The following is a 27,572-nucleotide window of genomic DNA, read 5'->3' as shown; positions in this document are numbered from 1 at the left end:
ATGGAATGTTTTCTCTCATATATCTTTTGTGATTTTGAATCTAGCTTTTATTACTTTTCATGTCACTGAAATATTAATGTACTAGCTTGTGAGAGTTTGAAAGGGATAGATTTTTAAGTGATTTTATAAAAAAAACCCCATAACAGTACATAGTATGAAGAAAGATGCATTGGAATTGAAATGAACAGAAAAGAAAAGATATTTCTAGAACCAATCTGTATGACCACAGAGGTGCCCTGGGACAAAAAAGGTAAACAGAACATGTAGAGAGTTTCCTAATCCTGCTGAAGGGCCAAGAAAGCTACAAAGGGACATAGTATTAGGAGTCTTTACAACCTAAGTGTCCATCAATAGACATTTGGATAAAGAAGATGTGGTACATATATATACAATGGAATATTACTTGGCTATAAGAAAGAATAAAATCTTACCATTTGCAACAACAGAAACAAATTCAGAGAACCAACTGATGGTTGCCTGATGGGGTAGGAGTTCGGGGACTGGGTGAAAAAAATTGTGAAAAGATTAAGAAGTATAGATTGGCAGTTACAAAATAGTCATGGGGATGTAAATTACAGCATAGAAAATATAGTCAATAATATTGTAATAACTAGAGGCCCGGTGCATGAAATTTGTGCACAGGTAGGGTCCCTAGGCCTGGCCAGTGATCAGGGCCGATCAGGGCCTTCCTTCCCCTGGCTGCCGGCTGCTGGCTGCCAGCCGGGGCCTTCCTTCATTGCGCACTGCCCCCTGGTGGTCAGTGCACGTCATAGCGGGTGGTCAAACTCCCGGTCGGTCGAACTCCTCCTGGTCGGTCAAACTCCCAAGGGGACAATTTGCATATTAGCCTTTTATTATATGGGATTATGTATGGTGCCAGGTGGGTACTAGACTTAAGGTAAACACTTCATAAGATATAAATGTCTAACCACTATACTGTACATCTGAAACTAATATAATATTGAATGTCAACTATAATTGAAAAATAAAAATATTAGGAGTCATCAGTACTTTGTATAGTCTTTTCTACTCTATTACTAGCATATAAAGGCCTCTGGGGACTAATATTTCATTTCCAATTATTGTTTGTGGTACATGGACAAGCTGTGGACAGGGGCAGATGGGGGTGTTAATTGCTTTTAGATTGGAAACTGTTGGAAGCCATTTGTTTCTTTTACAGTGGAACTACTGGATGAAGTGGAACAAGGTACAGTGGGAGAAAAAGCATCCTCTGTTAGGTATGATAGAGTATTTTTCTTAATTATTATGTTACCCAAATGTACACATTAGAGTAGAATGCCTTGACTCTAATTCAGTAGTTGGGTAATAGAAATGAGAAAAAATAGATGGATATTTTCTTCCATCTGTATTTTATTATCTTTCAAATCTTTTTTTTTTTTTAAATCCTCATGTAAGGAGTGAGGATATTTTTTCCATTGATTTTTTTTTTTAAGAGAGAGAGTGGAAGGGAGGGGGGAGGGGGAGAGGAAGAGAGAGAAAGAGAGAGGAACATCGATGTGTCACATTGATTGGTTGCCTCCTACACACACCCCATCCAGGGGCGGGGATGGGACCTGTGACCCAGGTACATGCCCTTGATTGAGAATAGAACAGGCAACCCTCCGGTGCCTGGGCTGATGCTCTAACCACTGAGCATGCTGGCTAGGGCTTCTTCCATCTTTAGACGGCATATTCAAATGAGTGTAAGCAGTGGATGAATGAGGTCCTCTATGAAATGGAGATCTAGAGTTCTTATCATTGATGTGTGGCAAAATCTATGTATGGCATTAGCAACAAAGAATAGTTCACCTGAGTATTGTTTTTTGTAAGTATAGTCTAAATACAGAAAGAACCAGGTTGGATGAAATGAAAGATGAAGACTTAAATATATGTGAGCCTCCTCCTGCCTCTGAGGCACCAACCACCTCTCTTCTGAATGACCTCAAGTACAGCCCATCAGGTGAGTAGTGGGCTTTCTATTTGTTTGTTTTTTTGTTAATCCTCCCCCAAGAATATTTTTTCCATTGATTTTTTAGAGAGAGTGGAGGAAGGGAAAAGAGAGAAAGAGAGGGAAAAACACTGCTGTGAGAGAGACACATGGATTGATTGCCCCCTGAACATGCCCAGACCAGGGTCAGGGATCAAACCTGCAACCCAGGTACATGCCCTTGACCAGGAATCAAACCTAAGACCTTTTGGTCCCAGGGCCGACGCTCTAAACACTTAGCAAAATTGGCCAGGGCTGGGCTTTCTTTATTGTGGTTCAGCACTCTTCAGAGTTGGCATAACCCTAAGTCAGGGTTCCATATGGAATGCTCAGCTAAGCCATTGCTTCTTGGTCCTGAATTAAGATAAAATATCATGATTCAGTTGTTTATTTAATATTTGAGTGCACACTATATTCAGACATTGGATATACTGTTACCTCTTTGAGCTCTGGTGGAGGAAATAGACACTAAATAATTAAAATAAATAGTTTAATATATAGTATGCCAGTGCCAAATGCTATAGAGAGAAAAAACAGAAGAAAGAATAGAAGTCTGGCCCAGCCAGTGTGGCTCAGTGGTTGAGCATCGACCTATGAACCATGAGGTCATGATTCGATTTCTGGTTAGGGCATATGCCCGGGTTGCAGGCTTAGTCCTCAGTGTGGAGCATGCAGGAGGCAGCAGATCAATGTTTATCTTTCATCACTGATGTTTCTATCTCTCTCTCTCTTCCCCTCTTCATCTCTGAGATCAATAAAAATATATTTTAAAAAAAAGTAGAAGTCTGTGAAGAGGGTGGTTTTATAATTTAGGGTGTCCAGGACAGACCTTATCGAAATGGTGACATTTGAGTAATGGCCTGGAGGAGGTGAGGGATGGAGCTGTATAGATATCTATGGGAAATATTTTTTAGGCAGAATAAAGAACAAATACAAAGACCCTGAGAAAGAAACATGGCAGGATCTTGACATAACAGCAAAGAGATCAGTTTAGCTGGAGCAAGGAGAGTAGTAGGAGATGAAGTGGGGTCAGTGGATCATGGAGGAAGTTGTAGGTTACTGAAGGGACCTGTACTCAGAAGTGAGAAGAGAAGCCACTGGAGGATTTCTTGGCTTTATCTAATGAGTAAGGTTGTAGAGGATCTTTTAATGTGCTTATTTGCCATTAAATATCTTTGGTAAAATATATTCATATATTTTCAGATATGTTTATATCTTTTGCTCATCTTCTTATTGAAGTACTAGGGGCCCAGTGCACGAATTCATGCACCTTGAAAGGAACTGTGGGCTGCGAGGCTGCAGTGGGCACAGGGGCAGGTCTCTGCCTGGCCCCTCCCGCCATGGCCCCTGGTCCCTTGTTTGCCGGCAGCCCACCACTCCCACACGCTGATGTCACCAGCCCCGCTCACACCCACTGATGGCGCGGAGCAATTGGGGCCGGCACCAGCAGCAGGTGCGAGCTGGGCCAGTGCCATCAGCAGGTGCGAGTGGCGGCTGCTGCCCTGATCGCCCCTCAGGAGCAGGGGGAGGTGGAGAAGCCCTCAGGGGCGGTCAGGCAGCCACTGCTTGAACCCGCTGATGGCGCCGAGTGATCGGGACTGGTGCCAAGCACCCACACTAGCTGCAAGTGTGAGTGGGGCCAGCGCCAGCGGCATGTGTGAGCACTGGGCGGGCCCGTGGTGTGCAGGAGCAAAGAACTTTCAGTAACCACCAGAGGCTTGCCCCAATGACAGTGACCGGTGCCCCACCTTGGTCTGGCGCCCCCACTCACCTGCTCCACTATCCCGTTGCGGCCAACGCCCGCCATGTTCCACACACATCCCCTGGTGGTCAGCACACATCATAGCAACCAGTTGTTCAGTTCTTTGGTTGTTCCTGTTGTTCTAACGTTCAGTCTATTTGCATATTAGCCTTTTATTATATAGGATTTTATTATTCAACTAGAGGCCCGGTGCACGAAATTCATGCACTGGGGGGGGGGTCCCTCAGCCCAGCCTGCCCCCTCTCACAGTCCAGGAGCCCCCAGGGGGAGTGGGCCTAAGCTGCAGTCTGGCCATGGAGGCTTAGAGCAGGTGCCCTGTGTGTGTGTGTGTGTGTGTGTGTGTGTGTGTCTGCTGGGGGCCTTGCCCCACTGTATCTGAGGTTGGGAGCAGGCGCCCAGTGTGTCTGTGTGTCTGTGTGTCTGCTGGGGGCCTTCCCCCAGCCACGTTGGAGGCTCGGAGCAGGTGCCCCGTGTGTGTGTGTGTGTGTGTGTGTGTGTGTGTCCGCTGGGGGTCTGCCCCCAGCTGCGCTGCACCCTCTGTGTTGATCATTCAGGCTTGGGTGGAGCCCGGCTGCTCCTCCAGAGCTGGTCGGACCATGAAGGAGTCTTGACCTCATTTGCATATTACTTCTTTATATATAGAGATGTTAGGAGTTCTTTGTAAATTCTGAATACAAGTCTTTTCTCAGATAAATGCTTTGCAAGTATTTCCTCTAAGTCTATGGTTTGGCTTTTCATTCTCTTAAAGTATCTTTCAAAGAGACTAAAAATTTTGATGAACTACAATTTTTCCATATTTTCTTTTATGGGTTATGCTTTTGATGTTATATCTAAAAAATTTTATCGCAACTCAAAGTCACATGTTTTCTCCTTGATGTTTCATAGTTTTAGGTTTACATTTAGATCTATGATTCATTTTCAGTTAATTTTTATATAAGATGTGAGGTATGGATCAAAGTTCTTTTTTGCATATGTATAACTTTGTTGAAAAGACTATATTCTCCACTTAATTACTTTGTACCTTTGTCAAATATCAGTTGCCTATAAATGTGTAAGTTTATTTCTCGACACTCAATTTTGTTACATTGATTTAATTTTCTATCTTTACACCAATAATAGACTGTTTTGTTTACTATTGATTTATTCTTGAAATGAGGTGGTGTTAGTTCTTTTTTCAAAGTTGTTTTGGCTATTTTATGTCTTTTGCATTTCCCTATGAACTTTAGAATCAGCTTGTTAATTTCTACCAAAGAAAGAACCACCACACTCAAAAAACAACCCTGCTGGAATTTTTATTGGGATTGCATTGAATTGCTAGATTGGGGAATATTGGCATCTTAACAATATTGAATATTCCAATCTATTAACCTAGTATATTTTTCCATTTATTTAGATCTTTATTTCTTAGCAATGTTTTGTAGTCTTCAGCATGTCTTACATATCTTTAGCCATAATTATCCCTAAGTATTTCATATTTTTATACTGTTGTTACTGTCTTAAAGTTTTTATTTTCCATTGGAGAGGTTATTTTGTGTGGTTTACGTTTTTGTAAAAAATGTATATTTTTATTGATTTCAGAGATGAAGGGAGAGGGCAAGAGAGATAGAAACATCAATAATGAGAGATAATTATTGGTTGGCTGCCTCCTGCATGCCTCACACTGAGGATTGAGCCCGCATCCTGGACATGTGTCCTGACCAGGAATCAAACCATGACCTTCTGGTTCATAGCTCGAAGCTTAACCACTGAGCCACACTAGAAGGGCCCTATTGGAGAGTTTTGAGCAGAAAAGTAACATGATCTGACCTCTCTTTGAACAAGATCAGTCTAAATCAGTGGTTCTCAACCTTCCTAATGCCGCTACCCTTTAATACAGTTTCTCATGTTGTGGTGACCCCTAACCATAAAATTATTTTCGTTGCTACTTCATAACAGTAATTTTGCTACTGTTATGAATCGTAATGTAAATATCTGATATACAGGATGTATTTTCATTGTTACAGATTGAACATAATTAAAGCATAGTGATTAATCACAAAAACAATATGTAATTATATATGTGTTTTACGATGGTCTTAGGCGACCTCTGTGAAAGGGTTGTTCAACCCCCAAAGGGGTCGCGGCCCACAGGTTGAGAACCGCTGGTCTAAATGCTTATAGAAAGACTAGTGTCCTGGTGCACGGATTAGTGCACATTGCAAGTAAATTAATTAGAAGGGGGCCAGCAGGGTTGGACTGGGCGAGATGGGCTGGACACGCCCCCTCCCCCAATGTCTGCGGTGTGAGCAGAGTTCCTCCAGCTGGTGGGGTTCCTCAGCCTGGCCTGTGGAGATCAGGCTGAAACCAGCTCTCTGGCATCCCCTGAGGACCACTTTTGCTCCCTGAGAGCCGAGTCAGAGCCTCTGCAAGTGCTGTGTCAGCAGATAAAGACAATCAGTGTCAGTCCCCGATTTGGGCGACAGTGCCCAGCAACACATACCACGCTGAGGTGAAATCGTGTGCCCTGTGAGAATCGGCTCCCTCCTCTCTGTTTCAAGGTGCATCCCCGAGACCGCTGCTGCCAAGTCACTGCAGCTCGGCAGCTCCTGCATTGAGCATTCCCTCTGGTGGTCAGTGCACATCATAGCGACAGGTTGGTCGGTGGAAGGGACACTTAGCATATAAATATATATGGACAAGGGTGAAAGCATGAATACCCCTTAGGAGGCTATTGAAATAATTTTACAACAAGTGAGTATGGTGAAACTTGGATGCTAGTGGTGGCAGTATGATTGGTAAGAAGTGGTGGAATTCTGGGTGTATGTTGAGGTGAAGCATACACGATTTACTGGTAAATCAGATATGGATGTGAGAGAAAGAGAGGAATCAAGGATGATATCAGGGGTTTGGGCCTGAGTATCATGAAGTATGGTGTTGCTTAAACTGAGATGGGAAAGACTGGATGGAAAAGGTTTGGGGAAGATAATTAAGAGTTTAGTTTCTGTTAACCTAAGTTTTAATGTAAGTCTAGAGATGAGGAGAAAGGTCTGAGATGGAGGTACATATTTAAGAGTTAGCCTATAATGATATGTAAAGCCTTGAGATTAGGTGAGATAAGTCACCAAGAGAGTGAGTATGGATAGAAAAAAGAAAGAGGTGCATGGATTGTATCCTATGCCACTCCAAAGATTCTGAGGTTGAGAGATGAAGAATTATATGTTATACTATATCTATAATCTTTTAAACATTTTTAAAATATATTTTTATTGATTTCAGGGAGGAAGGGAGAGGGAGAGAGAGATAGAAACATCAATGACGAGAGAATCATTGATTGGCTGCCTCCTGCACGCCCCCTACTGGGGATGGAGCCTACAACCCGGGCATGTGCACTGACCAGGAATTCAACCCTGACCTCCTGGTTCATAAGTCGACACTCAACCACTGAGCCACACTGGCTGGGCTATCCCAATATTTTTTTTTTAAATATATTTTATTGAATTTTTACAGAGAGGAAGGGAGAGAGATAGATAGTCAGAAACATCGATGGGAGAGAAACATCGACCAGCTGCCTCCTGCACATCTCCCACGGGGGATGTGCCCGCAACCCAGGTACATGCCCCTGACCGGAATCGAACCCGGGACCTTTCAGTCCGCAGGCCGACGCTCTATCCACTGAGCCAAACCGGTTTTGGCCCCAATAATTTTTTAAATTACATAATTAAAAAGTAATTAACTTTCAGAACTCAGAGAATCCCAGAAGTGTGGACATTGGCCCATCTCCAGGACTAATTTATTTAAACTGATATTTTTTTATTTTGAACATGCTTTTAAAAAGTGTGTGTCTTGAAGTATTTAAGACATAAACCTATGAGGAGGGAAACATTACTGGGTTATTACAAGAAATGACTAAATTGTCCAATTCATAAGATTATCACTAGTGAGGCTTTTGTTTATTCTCAGTTGATAAACAGGATGCTAATAGTGTTCACTGTGTGATGGGCTGATGCACGTGATATTGAAATATCATTAAACATTTGAGTTGCAATAGAGTAGGATTCTATTAATATGGCTAAAATTAGTGGGAGAGCTATTCTATTTCCAAGAAAGATAAATATATCTAATGCCATCATTTCCCTGTAGAGGAAGAAGAGGTGACATACACAGTCATTGATCAGTTCCAGCAGAAGTTTGGTGCTGCAGTAAGTTGCCTTCAATCATTCCCAGTTTTGTCTCCATATGGGTATCATGTCTGTGTCTCACAAATTTTTCTCTTATAAGATCATTGATGTTTTCTCTAATAATTCAACAAAATATCTGAGTGCCTGCTACATGCCAGGCACTGTTCCGAGGTGTGGGGTAAAACAGTCATCAATTCCCAGCCCTCAAGAAGCTGGAAATTTTACATTTAGTGTAAGGAAATAAACAAATAATTGTATATAATCAGTGATGGTGTGTGTGTATGTGTGTGTGTGTGTGTGTGTGTGTGTAGCAGACACCTGTTTTGGATCAGTTAGATTTTATGAGTTTAAAAAATATGATCCACTTTGTTCACTGCTAGCTATTTTACTTCTGTCATTCATGATGTTATAATTGCAAAATTAACTCCCTGGAGCATTCTACTTTCTTCTTTTTTTACCAGATGCTCCACATCAAGAAGCAAAGTGTTTTGAGTGTGGCTGCAGAAGGAGCTAATGTGTGTCGTCATGGGAAACTATGTTGGCTTCAGGTAAAACATAGTTATAAAAAACTTTTTATTTTGGAAATAATTATAAATTCACTTGGAAGTTTATATTAATTGTCTTCGTTGTATCACCCAAGTGTCACTGTACTAGAACTTGTTTGCAATGTCTTTCATTCTCTTACTACTCAGTTTATTCTTTTCAAAAGAAAAGAGCTTCTGTCTCTTTATAGATTCACTTTTATAATCATTACTAGGGGCCCAGTGCATGAAATTTGTGCAGGGGGCGGGGAGTCCCTCAGCCCGGCCTGCACCCTCTTGCAATCCGGAACTGCTGGCTTCTAACCACTGGCCTACCTGCCTGCCTGATCGCCCCTAACTGCTTGCCTGCCTGCCTGATCGCCCCTAACCGCCTCTGCCTTGGCCCCCACGGCAGTGGCTTCGTCCAGAAGGACGTCCGGAATGACGTCTGGAAGGTCGTTCAACTGTCTGGTCTAATTAACATATTATGCTTTTATGATTATAGCTTGCTGACTTACAGATTATGCTTGAGGTCTTTCCCAGCTCTATTCTCTTGCCTTAGCTCTATGAAGAGTTTCTCATGTTTCCTTTTGTTTGCTAGCTTTCCACAGCAGGTTTCTACCACATCATTTTTATTTTACTGGACCTGAGAGATGTCAGGTGAGGGTCCCTACTATATCCAAAGAACTTTGTAATGAGGTTTGCATAGCTGGAGGTTGGGTAGCCACCTTTGGATCACACTCAGCAGCATCAGCATTTAAGGGGCTGAATACCCAAACAATGTCTTCTATCCTTTGAGTAGAGTCCTACCTCCAGCTACTGAAAAGATATTTTATTAGGATTGGCAGTCTGCCCTCTTGACCTTCTCTCACTGAAGTATTCATCTTCTCAAAGGGAAAGAAATGGAGATATCAAGCCCAGTTTTGCACAAGGATTAGATTGCCTCTCTTATTTCATGCACTTTCATGGCAAACCTTAGTTTTTAGGTGACTAGGTTTGAGTTAGCAGCACAAATGCAAATTTCTTTATTTTAAAACATACATTTTTTTTATTTCAGAGAGGAAGGGAGAGGGAGAGAGAGATAGAAACATCAATGATGAGAGAGAATTATTGATTGGCTGCCTTTTGCACGACCCCTACTGGGGATCGAGCCCACAACCTGGGCATGTGCCCTTGACCGGAATCGAACCCAGGACCCTTCAGTCTGCAGTCCGATGCTCTATCCATTGAGCCTAACCAGCGAGGGCTATTTTTCTTTCTTTCTTTTTTTTTCCAGATCATCAGCATAGTTGGGTTCTTTTTTAATTCTCCTGTTACATCTGTATTTATACCCTTCTTTCTTGTTTTTATTTATTGATTTTGGACAGAGAGAGGAAAGAAAGAGAGAGAGAGAGATTTGTTGTTTCACTTATTTATGCATTCATTGGTTGATTCTTGTATGTGCCCTGACTGGAGATTGAACCCACAACCTTGGTGTTTGGGATGACACTCTAACTAACTGAGTTATCTGGCCAGGACCTATTTGGTACTTTCCTTTTTGTTGTTGTTGTTGTTATTTAGTACTTTCTTTTTTTGTTTGTTTGTTTTCCTCTTAATTAAATCTTTATTGTTCAGATTATTATAGTTGTTCCTTTTTTTCCCCCCATAGCTCCCCTCCACCCAGTTCTCACCCCCCCCCACTGTCCTCATCCATAGATGCACAATTTTTGTCCAGTCTCTTCCCGCATCCCCCACACCCCTTTCCCCCCCAAGAATAGTCAGTCCACTCCCTTTCTATGCCCCTGATTCTATTATATTCACCAGTTTATATGTTCATCAGATTATTTATTCACTTGATTTTTAGATTCACTGTTGATAGATATGTATTTGTTGTTCATAATTTTTATCTTTACCTTTTTCTTCTTCTTCCTCTTCTTAAAGACTACCTTTCAGCATTTCATATAATATTGGTTTGGTGGTGATGAACTCCTTTAGCTTTTTCTTATCTGTGAAGCTCTTTACCTGACCTTCAATTCTGAATGATAGCTTTGCTGGGTAAAGTAATCTTGGTTGTAGGTTCTTGGCATTCATCACTTTGAATATTTCTTGCCATTCCCTTCTGGCCTGCATAGTTTCCTTTGAGAAATCAGCTGACAGTCGAATGGGTACTCCCTTGTAGTTAACTAACTGTTTTTCATTTGCTGCTTTTAAGATTCTCTCTTTGTCTTTTGCTCTTGGCATTTTAATTATGATGTGTCTTGGTGTGGTCCTCTTTGGATTCCTTTTGTTTGAGGTCCTCTGCACTTCCTGGACTTGGAAGTCTATTTCTTTCACCAGGTAGGGGAAGTTTTCTGTCATTATTTCTTCAAATAGATTTTCAATATCTTGCTCTTTCTCTTCTTCTGGCACCCCAATAATTCGGATGTTGGTACGCTTGAAGTTGTCCCAGAGGCTCCTTACACTATCTTCGTATTTTTGGATTCTTTTTTCTTTTTGCTTTTCTGGTTGGGTGTTTTCTGCTCCTTTGTATTTCAAATCTTTGACTTGATTCTTGCAATCCTCTAGTCAGCTGTTGGATCTCTGTATAATATTCTTTATTTCAGTCAGTGTATGCTTAATTTCTAGTTGGTCCTTTTTCATATCCTCGAGGGTCTCACTAGATTTCTTGAGGGTCTCACTAAATTTATCAGTAGTTTCTAGAAAATTCTTGAAAAACCTTATAACCGTGATTTTGAACTCTATATCCAGTAGTTTGCTTTCTTCCATTTCTGTCATTTGTGACCTGTTTCTTTGTCTCCACATTTTGGCTGCTTTCCTGTGTTGATAGAGTGGTTTTCTGTGCTAGGTGTCCTATAGGGCCCAATTACCTGAGGTGGACACTCTTGGTGCACCCCTTTGTGGGCTGTGTGCACAGTCTTGTTGTAGTTAAGCCTTGATTGTTGTTGGTATCACTGGGAGGAATTGACCTCCAGGCCAATTGGCTATGAGAATCAGCTGTGTCTATGGTGGGAGAACTTCTGTGTTGGAGACACCCTTCTGGGGCAAGACTTGCTTCAGTGGGGCTTTGGTGCTCACTGAGTCTGCCCCCGGAGTGTGTCCCTTCTGGATCTGAGGAGTTGTAATCTGGATGGTCCCACTCTGACCACTGGGTACACTGGCTCTTGAATCTCTAAGGAGGTGCTAATTTAGCCTCTGCCTGAGGCTACCCAGCAGGAGCTATGGAGAGATATGCAGATTCCTCTTCTTTGTTTGGGATTTGGAGGTGCCCAGATGAGGCCCAGCTGTGAAGCAATGCAAGCTGCTGTGGGGCCTTGGGCCTTCTTTTGGATGTTCTGGGTCTCTCTGACCCAGCTGCAGTTTGTTAGGTAATTTTAGATTGCAAAGGGCCAGGCCATTCATATGCAAAAGCCTCTGCACACAGCTGGGTGGGGCGGGGTCTCAGGGAATCAACAGGGCGGAGCAAGCAGCTATGGCTGATCCTCAGTCCTGCCCTAAGAGGCCCTGGGTCTCAGTGTCCCGAGGTAATTGCTGCAAGCACCTCTGAGAGAAAGCCGCCCTCGAGTTCTGCCCGATGCCAGACAGTTCAGTTTCTCCCTGAATGAGTCTGGGTCCCCAGAGACTCACCCGGAACTGGAGTTCAGAGCAGTTTGGAGCTTGAGACTCCCTCCTGATTGAAAAAGACAACAGCTGCCTGGCATCAGTTGCCAGCCCTTTCCACGTGCTCCTCCGTACCTCTGCACTTTACTTCCGTACCTCCTCTGAGTCTCAGTGTGCTTTTCTCTTTCCTTCTAGTTGTAGAATTTCCACTCAACCAGCCTTCCTGTGGTTCTGGATGATGTTCGTTTTGTCTTTTAGTTGTATTTTTGAAGTGGTTGTGCAAGGCAGCAATTTCAAGTGTTTACCTATGCCGCCATCTTGGTTTCCTCCTTTTTTATTTTTTTTTATGTAGGATCAATGTAAACCCATTTTTCTCTAAGAATATTGAATGCCTATAGTTTACTTTAAAAGTGAGGATGTTAAATATTTTATCACATGTCTTTCTTGATCTTCAGATCCCTTTCCCTAGTTCTTCCTTATTCTATAACATGTGTGACTGCATGATTTATTGTAGGTGGCCACAAACAGCCGTGTCTATTTATTTGACATTTTCCTTCTGGGAAATCGTGCTTTCAACAATGGACTGCAGATGGTATTAGAAGACAAGAAAATTTTGAAGGTGAATGTGTAAGCTGATTCCTCTGGTAATAAAACTAGTAGCCAGGTTCTAATTACTCTGTCTCTGTCTTCTGATGCCTTAGGTTATCCATGATTGTCGTTGGCTTTCTGATTGCCTCTCTCATCAGTATGGAATTTTGCTGAATAATGTCTTTGACACACAGGTACATGCAGGGAAACATTGGATTTAATCTACTGTATGTAGCTCCTGTAGAAAATAGGCCTTGTCTGATGAGTTGTTGAAAGTCTTTATGTGTCTGTGCCCCATTCCTGTTCATTTCTCATGTAAGACGTTTGTACAATGTGTGGGATCATTTGGTGAACTATAAAATCACTGCAGAAAAGTTACTTAAAAGTATTTAGTATTGCTCTAACTGGTTTGGCTCAGTGGATAGAGCGTTGGCCTGTGGACTGAAGGGTCCCAGGTTCGATCCTGGTCAAGGTCATGTACCTTCGTTGCAGGCACCTCCCCAGTAGAAGGCGTGCAGGAAGCAGCTGATTGATGTTTCTAACTCTCTATCCCTCTCTCTTCCTCTCTGTAAAAAAAATAAATAATATATATATATATTTTTTTAAAAAGTATTTAGTATTTTCCCCTCATTTTGCTCCAGAACTTGTTCTGAACTCTAGTAAATAATATTCAGAAACAAACAATTTGGGGGTCATTCAGAAGTCTGAGATGAGACCGTTAGTATGAGGTGAACAATCACACCTCTGCCTTTACCACATATGTACCAGTTAAGGCGAGTGGCTAGTTGGCATCTAGCTCAGGGACTCAGGTCGTCCTAGATATGTGAAAAAGCCTGTTTTGGCACAACATAGCCTAAAGATATATGATTTTTCTCTGCTCTAAGAACCCTAGATAAATGAGAAATTCTTAGACAATACTATCTCTTAGAGCTGGTTTGGCTGTGAGAGCAGGAAAACCATTAGTTTTCATTATGCTTTCTTAGGTTCTTCTAGGTTTATGCCAGTGAAAGTGAAATATTGAATATATAAGACCTAGAGCCTTTGGAGAGGGGTTAAACTATTGAGTTGGCCAATTTTTAACAAATTTCTAAAATTTTAATTTTTTGTGTTTTTTTGTGTGTGATTCAGTTTGCCCTGTATGTATCTGCTCATTTACATGTTCTTTTGGGCCTTCTTTCAGGATCTTTCACTCTATAGAGATTGCTTTTTTGTTTATTCCAAAACATAAGAGAATTGCTCATTGTTCCCTTGAAGCCATTAGGCTTCTTGATTGTGTGTAATAAAGACACTGGCATATCTTTCCATATTTTTATTCTCAGATTTTTATAGTGAAAGAAGCAGGTATTGAGAGTTTTTCTAATTTGTTTTCCTTAGCACAATGTATTAGTTTCCTGTTGCTGTTGTAATAAGTTCAAATTTAGTGGCTTAAATAACGTTAATTTGCCCTGGCCAGTGTGGCTCAATTGGATGGATGTCCCATGCATGAAGAGTTGCCAATTTGATTCTCAGGGCACATGCCTGGGTTGTGGGTTAGAGTTTAGGATTAGGGTTAGGTCCCCAGTGGGGGGCATTCGGGAGGTAGTAGATTGATGTTATGCTCTCACATTGTTTCTCTCCCTCTCCCTTTCTCTCTTTAAAAATCAATTTTTAAAAATCTTTAAAAAAACACAACAACATTAATTTACTCTCTTACAGTTCTGGAGTTTAGAAGTCTGAAATCATTTTTATTGGGCTATAGTCAAGGTGGCAGCAGGGCTGGTTTCTTCTGGAGACTGGTCGGGGAGAGTCTGATTTCTTGCTTTTTCAGTTTTCTCTTATATTCTTTGGCTTATTCTTATTGCATCTTCAAAGTGCATCACTCCAAAGTCTGCTGCCATAGTAAAATCTCCTTCTGTTTCCCTCTCATAAGAACACGTGATTACATTCAGAGCCTATCCTGATAATTCAAGATAATATTCCCATCGCAAGATCCTTAACTTATTATAGCTTCAAAGTCCATTTGTTGTATAAAATAACATTCATATGTTCCAGGAATTAGGATCTAGATATCTTTGATGGCCATTATATAGCCTATCACACACAGGTAAATAATTATTTCACATTTTAAAAAATATGTTTTTTTATTGATTTCAGAGAGAGGAAGAGAGAGGGAGAGGGAATTAGAAGCATCAATGATGAGAGAGAATCATCTATTGGCTGCACACCCAGTCATGTGCCCTGACCAGGCATTGAACTGTGACCTATTGGTTCATGAGTTAATGCTCAACCACTGAGTCATACCGTCAGGGCTTAATTCTTAATTTTTTAAGCTTTCCTTACCAAAACTTTACCACAGTTGCTAATCTATATATATAAAAGCCTTAGCGACCATCCAACCTTTTGACTGTCCAACCGGTAGCTATGATGCACAATGACCACCAGGGGGCAGACACTCAACACAGGAGCTGCTGAGCTGCAGTAACTTGGCAGCTGCAGTTCTTGGGTTATGCACCTGGAACCAGAGAGGAGGGAGCTCGATTCCAGGGTGCATCACCTGAGAACTGCCCTCTCACAATCCGGGACACCACGGGGGATGTCAGAGAGCTGGTTTCAGCCCAATCCCCGAAGGCCAGGCTGAGGGACCCCACCAGTGCATGAATCAGTGCACCAGGCCTCTAGTATGTAATAAAAATAATTCTGTTTTTTTGAAATCCTCATCTAAGGAGATGCTTAGAGAGAGGAAAAGAGAGAGAAAGAGAGTTTGCCGAGAGATTGCCTTCCATATGTTCCCCAACATGGGATCAAACCCACAACCCAGGTATGTGCCCTGATCAGGAATAGAACCAGCAACTTTTTGGTGCACAGGATGACACTCAACCAACCGAGCCACTGTGGCCTGGCAAAATAATTCTTGAATTTTATCTTCCTTTCCCCATTTCCCAAAGGCACCAAAAAATAATAAATAGCCCTGGCTGGTTTGGCTCAGTGGATAGAGCGTCGGCCAGCAAACTGAAAGGTCCCAGGTTCGATTTCGGCCAAGGACACATGCCTGGGTTGGTGGCTCGATCCCCAGTGGGGGACTTGCAGGAGGCAGCCGATCCACCATGATTCTCATCATGGATGTTTCTATCTCTCTCTCCCTCTTTCTTCCTCTCTGAAATCAATAAAAATATATTTAAAAAATAATATTAAATAACCATAAGGCAGTCAAATAAAAGAAGTGGAAAAGAAAGTAGACAAGTACACATTAAAATTGGGTGATCATTTTTCTTTTTTCCTCCTACTTTTCAGAATAAGTTGACTGTACAACTTTAAATTTTCATGTGGGTCATTGGGGAAAATGGCATTTAAAGACATTTATCTAAATACTGTATACTTCTACTATTTCTGCCAGGAGATAGCTCTGTGTATATATTCTACAGGCTGGTCTGTTTGTCTTTTTTTAATGCCACAGGTGGCAGATGTCCTTCAGTTTTCCATGGAAACAGGCGGCTTTCTTCCAAACTGCATCAGTACCTTACAGGAGAGTTTAATCAGACATCTTAAAGTAGCCCCTAAATATCTCTCCTTTCTGGAAGAGAAACAAAAACTGATTCAGGTGAGTATTAAAGGATGTCCCATATGAATTAGTTTTTTTCAAGTGCTTTCTGAGTGAGGTTATTAGCATATTCTATAGAGAAATGACAGGTGCCATGTAAGCATATGAGCATTGCTAAAATCTTAGTTGTTCCAAATGGGAACAGTTTGTTTGTGGGCTCAAGTGGATAAGAGCCAGGATCCAGATTTGTTGTCTGTCAATTTAAAAGCATTCTGAAATACATTGTTAAATTGACAAGAGGGTGATTAGGTTGGGAATTTGGACTAAGTGATAGGACAAAAATAATTCCAATTATTTATCCCAAAGTAAGGTAGATTTTATTTAGCTCCTGATTGTCTCTCATGCTAAATTGGGATCTAGATCATTTGGCTATAATTTTGGCCATATAACCAAATCTGCTGCCTCTAGTTTTAAATAAGTCCTGATTTATCTTTCTCTCCTCCTCCCTCCTTCCTTCTTATCTTTCCTTCCTTCTTCCCTCTTCTCTCTCTCTCTCTCTCTCTCTCTCTCTCTCTCTCTCTCTCTCTCTCCCCCCCCCCCTGCCCGCTTCCTTCCTCCCTCCCTCTGTCCTCCCTGAATCATAAAGTGTGTGTGTGTGTGTGTGTGTGTGTGCTCAGAAGGCTAGCCATAGTGTGAAAGTAGAAGGTAATAATTGAGGGAAATGACAGTAATAGTGTTTTAAGTTAAACAGCACCTACATGAACAGTTATTTTCTTTCCTTACAATTATTTTCTTTAACGTTTTGCTTACTATTCAGAGAAAATTGTTTTGATGTCTCTAGGAAAATACGGAAGTGTGGTTCACACGACCTCTTTCACCCTCCTTGCTAAAAATTTTGGCCCTAGAAGCCACCTACCTGCTACCCCTTCGCTTGGTACTCCTGGATGAGATGATGTCTGACCTAACCACCCTGGTAGATGGGTACCTAAACACCTACCGAGAAGGGTCTGCAGACTGGCTGGGAGGCATGGAGGTAGGTGCAGCTCTTTGTGGCTGTGTCTTGGGACTTCTGCTTCTGCCTTATTCCTCATGGAGTGATATCCACAGCCACAGCAAATTTCACCAGGCAGGCTTGGTGATAAATATTTTTTAAAATATATTTTTATTGATTTCAGAGAGGAAGGGAGTGGGAGAGAGAGATAGAAACATCAATGATGAGAGAGAATCACTGATCAGCTGCTTCCTGCACGACCCTACTGGGGATCGAGCCCACAACCTGGGCATGTGCCCTTGACCGGAATTGAACCTGGGACCCTTCAGTCCGCAGACTGATGCTCTATCCACTGAGGCAAACTGGCTAGGGCAGTAATAAATATTTTTGAAGGGGCTATAGCTTGGGCTTAATCCATGTCCTTGAGCATTTTTCACAATATTATGTTTCCAATGAATATTTCTATCAAAGAATGAGTAAATTTAAGATTTCATTAGTTATTTTTATGATGCCAGTACAATATAAGAAAAATTATAGACCAGGAGTTGAGAAAATATTGCCCTTATCGCCTAACTTAACCCCTGGCCTATTTTGGTATAGCTCACAAACTAAGAATGGTTTTTACAGTTTTAAGGGATTATTTAAAAAAAAAAAAAGTATGCAATGGAGTTGGTTTGTGGCTTAGAAAGGCCAAAATATTTACTGTTTGGCTCCTTACATAAAAAGTTTGCCGGTTGTTGGATTCTCCGTTAGAAATTCTGATTCAGAATCTTAAATACAATATTAGCATTTTGGGTACGAACCCCACTAGATGTATTTCACTTTTCTTTTAATGTGTTGCTGGATTCTATTTGCAAGCATAGTTTAATGTTAGGAAATTCTCCATTTTACTAGAGCCAAGAAAGTCTTAAGACTATCTCATAAATGCCAAACAAAAATAAAAATACAACTGTTTTGTATTCTGCTCTCACTGTTTAATAGCAACAACAGCAACAAAACATAAAAATACCTTGCATACCTTGTTTTACTGGATAATTTTAATGTTTTTTATTTATCATGTAAAACCAATGACAAGTTTATAACTTTTTTGTATTTTGCTCTCACTGTTTAATGCTAGAAACATTTATATTACTTTACATACAATATTAATTAAAGTTGGAATAGATATTTCAACATGATAAAATTTTCTCAAGCAAGAAGACTACATAATGTTTAGGAACACTAAAAGCATTCCCATTAATATAAAGAAAAAAATTTAAATGGTGAATATTACCATTACTTTAATATTTTTAAAATACATTTTTTTATTGATTTTAGAGAAGAAGGGAGAGGGAGAGAGAGAAACATCAATAATGAGAAATGTCTTCTATCGGATGCCTCCTGCATGCCCCCTACTGGGGATTGAGCCCTAAACCCGGGCATGTGCCCTGACCGGGAATCAAACTGTGACCTCCTTGTTCATAGGTCCATACTCAACCCTGAGCCATGCCAGCCATACTACTTTAATATTTTTTGAAGTTATTAGGCAATGGAATTAAAAAATATATATAAACTATAAAAATTGAATAGGAGGAATTAGAATTATGACATGCCTATGATACACAGGAAACCTGAAGAGAATCAACTGAAAAAAACACCCCAAACAAAAAGAGAATTTAGTAAAGTAGTGAAAAAGTATGACATAAAAAATAGCTTTCTTATACCCATATACACAGCTAGAAAATGAAAGAAAACATCAATTTGTAATTGTAACAAAAAAGGTAGATTACCCAGAAATAAGTCTAACAAGAAATGTGGAATATAGAGATGAAGAAAATGTTAAAATATTACTGAATGACATAAAAGAGAACTTGAATGGGGACACTAAATATTTTTAGTTATCTAAGTTAACTTTTAAATTTAACTCTAGTCCAATAAAAATATTAACAACAGCATTATTTAGGCAAACTGTGATTATAGAGTTTATAGAGATCAATAACCATAAGTAAAACATATAAGTCTAAACCAAATAAAACAGTTTGCGACAGTACCGGTTTAGGAAGACCAATGGAAAAGAATAGAAAACCCAAAAATATATCTGATTTATATCTGCCAAGATGGTTATGATAAAGGTAGACTTTTCAATCCATGAGAAAAAATGTAATTATTCTGAAAATGACCTTAGCAAATGACTAACCATTGTCGGGGAGGAGAATTCAGAATTGAATTGCTATCTCTTTCATTACACTGAAACAAACTCCATGGATCGAGTATTTTTGTAAAAAATGGAATTATAAAATTAGTGGGGGAAAAACAATTTAAAAAATAATCTTACATAAGGAATGCTTTTCTTTCTTTCCCCGCAATTTTATTGAGAAATAATTGAAAAAATTAATGATATATATTTAAAGTATACTAGTACATATACGTTGGTGGAATGCTTCTGAGATCAAGATAATTAACACATCCTTATCTCACATTGTTACTTTGTGTGTATGTATGCTGAGAATGCTTAAGATCTACTCTCAGCAAATTTCAAGTATACAATATCGAATTAATAACTATAATAAATAACCATGCTGTACATTAATTAGAAACTACTTATAACTGAAAGTTTGTACCCTTTGAACTATCTCTCTATTTCCCCCAACTCCTGGCAACCACCATTCTATTCTCTGTTTCTATAAAATTTAGCTTTTTTTTAAAGATTCCACACATTTAAGTAATAGCATACAGTATTTGTCTTTCTCTGTCTGGCTTATTTTACTTAGCATAATACCCTCCATGTTCATCCACATTGTCACAAATGGCAGGATTTCCTTCTTTTCATTGTATGTACATATAGACACATCATCTTAATTCATTCATCCCTTGATAGACACTTAGGTTGTTTCCATGTCTTAGCTTTTGTGAATAATGCAGTGTTAACGAGATTGCTGATATCTCTTCAAGACAGTGATTTTATTCCCTTTGGATATATACCAGATGTGGGATTGCTGAACCATATGGTAATTTTAGTTTTAATTTTTTGAGGAACTGCCATACTGCTTTTGATCATGGCTATACCAATTTACATTCCCATGAACACTATATGAGAATTCCCTTTTCTCCACATACCACTCCCCCCGCCCCAAGCACTATTATCTCTTATCTTTTTTATAATAGCTATCCTAACAGGTATGAGGTGATATCTTATTGTGGTTTTGATTTGCATTTTCCTGATGATTAGTGTTATCAGAGCATCTTTTCATATACTTACGGCCATTTGAATGCCTTCTTTGGGAAAATGTCAATTCAGGTCTTTAGTTCATTTTTAAAAAATCCTCATCCAAGGATATGTTTTATTGATTTGAGAGAGAGAGAGAGAGAGAGAGAGAGAGAGAGAGAGAGAGAAAGAGAGAGAGAAGAAAGAGACATAGATCGGTTGCTTCCCAGACTGGGATTGAACCTGGAACCAAGGTATGTGCCCTGACCTGGAATGAAACCTACATGAAACTACAACCTTTTGGTATACGGGACAACCAACTGAGCCTCCTGGCCAGGCTCTTTGCTCATTTTTTATTTGGATTATTTGCTCTTTTGCTATGGAGTTGTAGGTGTATGTGTTTTTCTATGCAACAAAGAAATACTCAGAACTCTTAAAAATTTAATAAATTTGACTTACAATTTTTTTGTATGGTGAAAAGATAGTGAACAAAGACAAAGGCAGGCAACCTGGGAAAATTATTTACCTCCTGCAACAAAGAGGGCATTTTCTATTTCTTTTTTTAAATTTTTTTAATTGATTTCAGAGAGGAGAGAGAGAGAGAGAGAGAGAGAGAGAGAGAGAGAGATATCAATGATGAGAGAGAATCATCTATTGGTTGCCTCCTGCACACTCCTTACTGGGGATCAAGCCCACAACCTGGGCATGTGCCCTGACCAAGAATTGAACCGTGACCCCCTGGTTCTTAGGTCGACACTCAACCCCTGAGCCACACCAGCTGGGCTCACTGTATAATCCTGATACATACACACACAAAGACACACACAAAACTGGATTCAAAATATTTGTTACTTGAAAAGTAGTACTACTACAGTTAAAGACACTAGAGGGTACTATAAGAATACATTTGAATAGAACTTCACTTGCCAAATACTGTTAAGTATAGCAGAAGTGATTTTAAGGCATGATCAGAAATTTAATTATAGGAGATTTGTGTTCACTTTCTTTTCTTAGCCTACGTGTATGGAACTTCCAGAGGAACTGCTTCAACTCAGGGACTTACAGAAGCAGCGCAGAGAGAGAGCTGCAAAAGAATACAGGATGAATGCACAGGGCCTCCTCATAAGGACACTGCTACATCCAAAGAAATCCGTGACAGAGACAGCAAAGAAAGAGGAAAAAGTAAGGGGTGTCTTACTTTGTGAAAAATCTAGGCTAGATAAAGCTCCAAGTTTTACATCTCATGAGAATGTAAATTTGCTGAAAGAAGAAGCTAAGAGTAAACAAATTACAACAGAGCCTCCACATTTACCTCACATAGAGCAGGAAGTCCATGAGGATTCCAGTAACAAAGTCATTTGCCCTGAATTAGAGGGGTTGGAGGACCAGAGAATAGGCCAGAAAGAACACCTCATGATACCCAAACAGGAATTTCAAGCAAGTTTATCTTTGAAAGAGGAGATAGAACAGTTACTAATGGTGGAAAACAAGGAAGATCTAAAACGCACAAAACAAGATGTCTCAGTGTCTCCTTCCCTTCCTCAGGAAACCAGAATGACTCCAAGTGACACCTTTCATCCTTTTAGAAAAACTGTGTTTCCCACACTTCCTCCCTGTCCAGCTTTGGAGGAGACTGATTCCTGGATAAATTCTTCTTCAAATCTGCCTTAGAGATCTAGAATTTGTTCTTTAGGCCAAAAAGTGGCTCATTTTCTCCTACCATCAGGACTTTCCTCAGTGCTTAAATTTCTTTTCTTTTTAAAAAATATTTTTATTGATTTCAGAGAGAGGAAGGGAGAGGGAGAGAGAGACTGAAACATCAATGATGAGAGAGAATCATTGATTGGCTGCTTCCTGCACACCCCCTACTGGGGATTGAGCCAGCAACCTAGGCATGTGCCCTTGACCGGAATTTAACCTGGGACCTTTCGGTCTGCAGACCGACGCTCCATCCACTGAGCCAAACAGGCTAGGGCTAAATTTCTCATGTTATAAATTTAATTATGCCTCAGTCATAGGCTTCCGGGGAAATTATATCCTCTTGCTTATTCCTGGGAGTGAATAAGTTAAATAATAGAAGAAATAAATTTTCTGATTATGTCACTGGGCAGAAGAATTGTTCCCAGTGGCCAGAGTGAATTATTTCTCATAATTTGAATTTAGAGGATTTGAAGAAGGGAAAAATCTTGGGTTTAATATCTTGAAAAATCTATACTTTTAAAATTTTGTTGTGTTTTTTGGTTTGAAGAGTGTTGGTAAAACTCTTAGCTATAAGTTTAAAAATAATTGGTACTAATAACTTTATTAGTTCTTTTTGCCTTTTCTTTCTTTTTTTTTATGCCCCATAATTCTTTTTAAAAATTATTAATTAATTTAGAGAGAGAAGAAGGGAGAGAGAAAAAAAACATTATTTTGTTATTCCAATTTGTGCATGCATCGGTTGATTCCTGTATGTGCCCTGATGGGGGATTGAACCCGAAACCTTGGCAACACTCTAACCAACTGGGCTACCCGGCGAGGGATCTTTTTACCTTTTCAAAATATTTAAGTTGTCAATTATACTTCAATAAAGCTGAAAAAATATTAACTGTTTTTGAATTTTGAAAGTTTTGTCTGTCTTATGTCATAAACAAACAATAGTTAATGTTATTATCAGAAGCACTATTCCAGTTTTAATTTCAGTCCATTTACTTTTAGAAGATTTTGTCTATTTTCTAATAAAGCTAGGGCTTCCTTTGAGTATGTCTGTTATGTTTGATTCTACTCTATTAGCTTGGAATTGGTATATTTTCTAGGCTGAAAGGAAGGCAGCTTGTACCAAGCCTTTTATTATATTGACTAAAGGCCCAGTGCATGAAATTCATGCACTGGGGATGGGGAAGGACCCTTAGCCCCGCTTGTGCCCTCTCACAGTCCGGGACCCCTCAGGGGATGTCCAACTGCTGGCTTAGGCCAGGCTGAGGCCTGGCTTAGGCCTGGGGGATTGGGCCTAAGCTGGCAGTCGGACATTCTTATCGCAATCAGGGATCCCTCGCTCCTTACCGCCTGCCTGCTTGCTCCTTACCGCTCAGCTTGCTGCTTCTTAGCAGCAAGCTCCTTACTGGTTGGCTTGCTGCTCCTTAGCGCTGCCGCAGAGGTGGGAGAGGCTCTTGTCACCACTGCTGCACTCGCCAGCCAGCCGTGAGCCCAGCTTCTGGCTGAGCAGCACTCCGCCTGTGGGAGTGCACTGACTACCAGGGGTCAGCTCCTGTGTCGAGCATCTGCCCCCTGGTGGTCAGTGTGCATCATAGTGACCAGTCATTCTGCTTGTTCAGCCGTAATGGTTGCTTAGGCTTTTATTATATGGATACTTGTAAGTTGCTCACATTCTTTTGTGTACAATAACCAGTAAACTTGTTTTTACATTAGGTTATCTCTTACATTTCTTAATTGGATCAGGGTAAATAAATTGGAATATGTCTGGATTTATAGGTTCAGAGTCCAGTTTAGAAATATGTAATTATATTTTTACAGGTCTCTATTATTTATTTCACTTAGGGACAAGCTTGATTAGGAACATCCTTGTCTGCATCAGATGATTCAATTATGAATTTCACTGAAAGCAGAGCTATGCCCTTCCAAACTCCAGAGCTCAGATCTAGTCTAAGGTTAAGATTAATTAAGGCTAGTGTTGGTCAGTAGTTAGGGCATCAGCCCTCAAATCCAAGCGTCATGGGTTCAATTCCCAGTCAAGGGCATGTACCTGTGTTGTCAGTAAGGGCTCCTGCAGGAGGCAACACAGTATTTTGACTCCCAGACTAAATGAATCGTTGGGTTTCATTACAGTATTTTGTCAGAGAAACACTCATAGTCCTGAAATTGCATTTTTCTCCACATCCTTATCTAGTGTAAAGTGCCTACTTAAATTCCATGTGTACTGTCAGATCCTACCTGTCCTTTGCTAGATAGAGCGTAAAAAATCTCTAGGTTGTTCAAGCCCTGTTGCTAGTACTCTGTACCATTACTCAGATATCTTATCTAAATTTTGCCCAGAATTTGGGGAAATGCTGGGTGTTTATCCCAACCCATGGTAGAGTTCTTTTTTTTTTTTTTTTTAACATATTTTATTGAGTTTTTTTTACAGAGAGGAAGGGAGAGGGATAGAGAGTTAGAAATATCGATGAGAGAGAAACATTGATCGGCTGCCTCCTGCACACCCCCTACTGGGGATGTGCCCGCAACCAAGGTACATGCCTTTGACCGGAATCGAACCCAGGACCCTTCAGTCTGCAGGCCGACGCTCCATCCACTGAGCCAAACTGGTTAGGGCTCGAGTTCTTTACTGACTGTATTTTTCTAGTTGAGAACTCAAACTGTACTGCCTGCTTTCTCAAACTCTTGGGGTTTTGCTTTAGTCTACAAAAATTTCCTGAATCCTACTCAAGTCTGACCTTTCCATACATGAACTACAATTAGAGATTCTTACAAATAATCTGACCTTTTTAGTTTGGGATTTAGAAAACAGAGATAAATGACTTCCCTGAACACAAATGCACCACTGAGAACAGAATCAGTGTTTCTTGCTACTTGGTCCATTAAATGTTCTTTCAACTACAGGAAGAAAAATCACTGCAGCAGCTTTGCCTCCAGTCTGGCTGTGGGCTCGATAAATCTAAACACAATAGAATTTTAACTCACTATTGGTGTGTCTCATTGTTTTGACACAAGGTAAGTGCCAACAGCAAACTGAGATGAGGCCTAGGGCAAACCTAGAGTGCTTGGGGGCGAATAGCTAAGCATACTTATCAAAAAGGCATTTATAGCCCCACTGGTGTGCTCAGTGGTTGAGCATCCACCCATGAACCAGAAGGTCACGATTTGATTCCTGGTCAGGGCACTTGGCTGAGTTGCGGTTTGATCCCCAGGAGGGGGCTTGCAGGAGGCAGAGATAGACCAGTGAAGGCGAACCTTTTGAGCGTGTCAGCATTTTGAAAAACCCTAACTTAACTCTGGTGCCGTATTTTTTTATATTTGCAACCATAGTAAAACAAAGAGTTATATTTTTGATATTTATTTTATATATTTAAATGCCATTTAACAAAGAAAAATCAACCAAAAAAAATGAGTTCGCCTGTCACCTCTGACACGCGTGTCATAGGTTCACCATCACTGGGACAGATGATTCTCATCATTGATGTTTCTGACTCTTCCGCTCCCTTCCTCTCTCTGAAATAAATAAAAACATTTTAAAAAGGCATTTGTACTGTTATAAAAATAAAATGCCTTACTTAAAATTTAGAAAATAAAGAGAAAAAAGATTTAACTATCATCCCACATTATACAACCCTTCCTAGCATTTTGGTATTTTCTTTCAATTTTCTCATTCTCTCTCCACATACACACATATCTGAAATATAATCACTACTATACAGTAAATACAGTTAAAAGTGCTTTTTACATCATGTATTTTTCCTTTTTATAATACTAACAACTAGCATATTTAATAGATTTAAAAAAATATTTTTATCGATTTCAGAGAGGAAGGGAGAGGGAGAGAGAGAAACATCAATGATGAAGAGAGAATCATTGATCAGCTGCCTCCTGCACGCCCCCTACTGGGGATAGCGCCCGCAACCCAGGCATGTGCCTGTTGACGAAAGGGGCCACGTGCTAACCTGACAAGCTCAAGGGAGGCCTACATGGCAGGCTTGCAAACTCAGAGACCTAAAGTAACCACAAAGGATGGTCTGAAATTTAACTAAAAGCAGTTATGGTGGGTAGTTACATCCTAGGCCGGTATCTTCACTGACAAGGTCAACCTTTACCTTAACTGAGCCTATCTGTCTTTTTGCATCTATAATAACATACCCTTTGAAATGTCTGGGTAACTTGTAACTTCCCTTTTTCTGGACCCCTTGGGGCACAACCTAATGTGCTGGGCGCCAGGACAGATACCACAAATTCCTTCATTATCATGTTTGTTTGTTTGTTTTTTTTAAAAAATATATTTTATTGATTTTTTTACAGAGAGGAAGAGAGAGGGATAGAGAATTAGAAACATCGATCAGCTGCCTCCTGCACACCTCCTACTGGAGATGTGCCTGCAACCAAGGTACATGCCCTTGGCCGGAATCGAACTTGGGACCTTTCAGTCTGCAGGCCGACGCTCTATCCACTGAGCCAAACCGGTCAGGGCCTTCATTATCATGTTAATTGTTCCTGCACACACCTAAATATGTGTCTATCATTTTACTTTTTATCCAATCCCAGGGGTTCCCGCCCTCCCCCCTCCTCCCAACCCGATGCTTTCTCCCACCTCTCTTGCCTATCACCAATGGATTTCAGTAACCCACCTAGGTTCCTTTCCTTTGATTACAATGTATAAATACAAATGTAACCCGCCATTCTCCGGAGCATTATCTCAATTCATTGAAGTTCAAATAAACTCACAAAATCCTTTACAGGTTTCAATGATTTTTTGTGTTAACATGCCCTTGATAGGAATCCAACTTGGGACCCTTCAGTCTGCAGGCTGACACTCTATTCACTGAACCAAACCAGCTAGGGCTAGATGTTTTATTTAAAATTTATATGCTATTAAGTAGAATTTGGAAAATATGGACAATAAGAAAAGTTACTCTTATTTCTCTAACCTGACAAAAAGGTAACATTTTTGTTAATTCCAGTGTTATGCATAGGTGTTTTTTCCCCCTACATGGTTGTAATCATACATGCATATATATATCCCGCCTTATGAATATTTTCTTATGCTGTTACACAATCTTTGTAAAGATTTTTAATGACTACAAAATATTTCTTAGAAGATGCAGTACAGTTTATTTAACTGTATTTTGGCATTTTGAGATGGTTTTCAATTCCTTACTTTATGCTTTTTTCAAAGTGTATTTAAAAGTTTTTCCCATGTTTTAAATCATTTCGTTAGAATGAAATTCCAGAAATAGAAATAGCAGGTCAAAGAAGTTTTCTTGTTTTGGTTTCTATAAAAGTTTTATAGCTCTTGCTAAGTTATTTTACAAAAAACTTAGTAAATTATATGCCTGCCACTAATTTTTGTGGTAATGATGCACCATTGACAGCATTAGATTTTTATCTTGCGTGGCATGGCATACTTTTTTGGCTTTCAAAAATCTTCATCCATAAATCTAAAGGTTTCTTGTCATTTTCTGTAGCTTACCTGCATTGAATACTATGGTGATTAATGAAAACATAAATATTGGGAATATTTGAATCTCTGATATCTAAGAAGTCTAATATACTCATGATAAATATCTTCAGAGCTCTCATCAGGA

At 40.1% G+C, this 27,572-nt stretch overlaps 1 protein-coding gene across 1 annotated transcript in view; it reads left to right on the top strand.

The window, feature by feature from the left end:
- Positions 1-22,094, top strand: part of EXD1 (exonuclease 3'-5' domain containing 1) — a 32,207-nt gene extending 10,113 nt beyond the window's left edge. The window contains exons 3-11 of the mRNA XM_023757600.1: positions 1,181-1,238; positions 1,836-1,960; positions 7,869-7,927; positions 8,368-8,454; positions 12,518-12,622; positions 12,705-12,785; positions 16,025-16,168; positions 16,950-17,141; positions 21,298-22,094. Coding sequence (XP_023613368.1) covers positions 1,181-1,238; positions 1,836-1,960; positions 7,869-7,927; positions 8,368-8,454; positions 12,518-12,622; positions 12,705-12,785; positions 16,025-16,168; positions 16,950-17,141; positions 21,298-21,954 — 1,508 coding nt within the window. The 3' untranslated portion in view covers positions 21,955-22,094. The remainder of the gene's footprint in view (positions 1-1,180; positions 1,239-1,835; positions 1,961-7,868; positions 7,928-8,367; positions 8,455-12,517; positions 12,623-12,704; positions 12,786-16,024; positions 16,169-16,949; positions 17,142-21,297) is intronic.
- The last annotated feature ends 5,478 nt before the right edge of the window (positions 22,095-27,572 follow it).

This window comes from Myotis lucifugus, unplaced genomic scaffold, assembly GCF_000147115.1.
Source record: "Myotis lucifugus unplaced genomic scaffold, Myoluc2.0 scaffold_109, whole genome shotgun sequence".
Taxonomy (NCBI): domain Eukaryota; kingdom Metazoa; phylum Chordata; class Mammalia; order Chiroptera; family Vespertilionidae; genus Myotis; species Myotis lucifugus.
The sequence above is the reverse complement of the archived record's forward strand: the minus strand, read 5'-3'. Positions and strand labels throughout refer to the sequence as shown.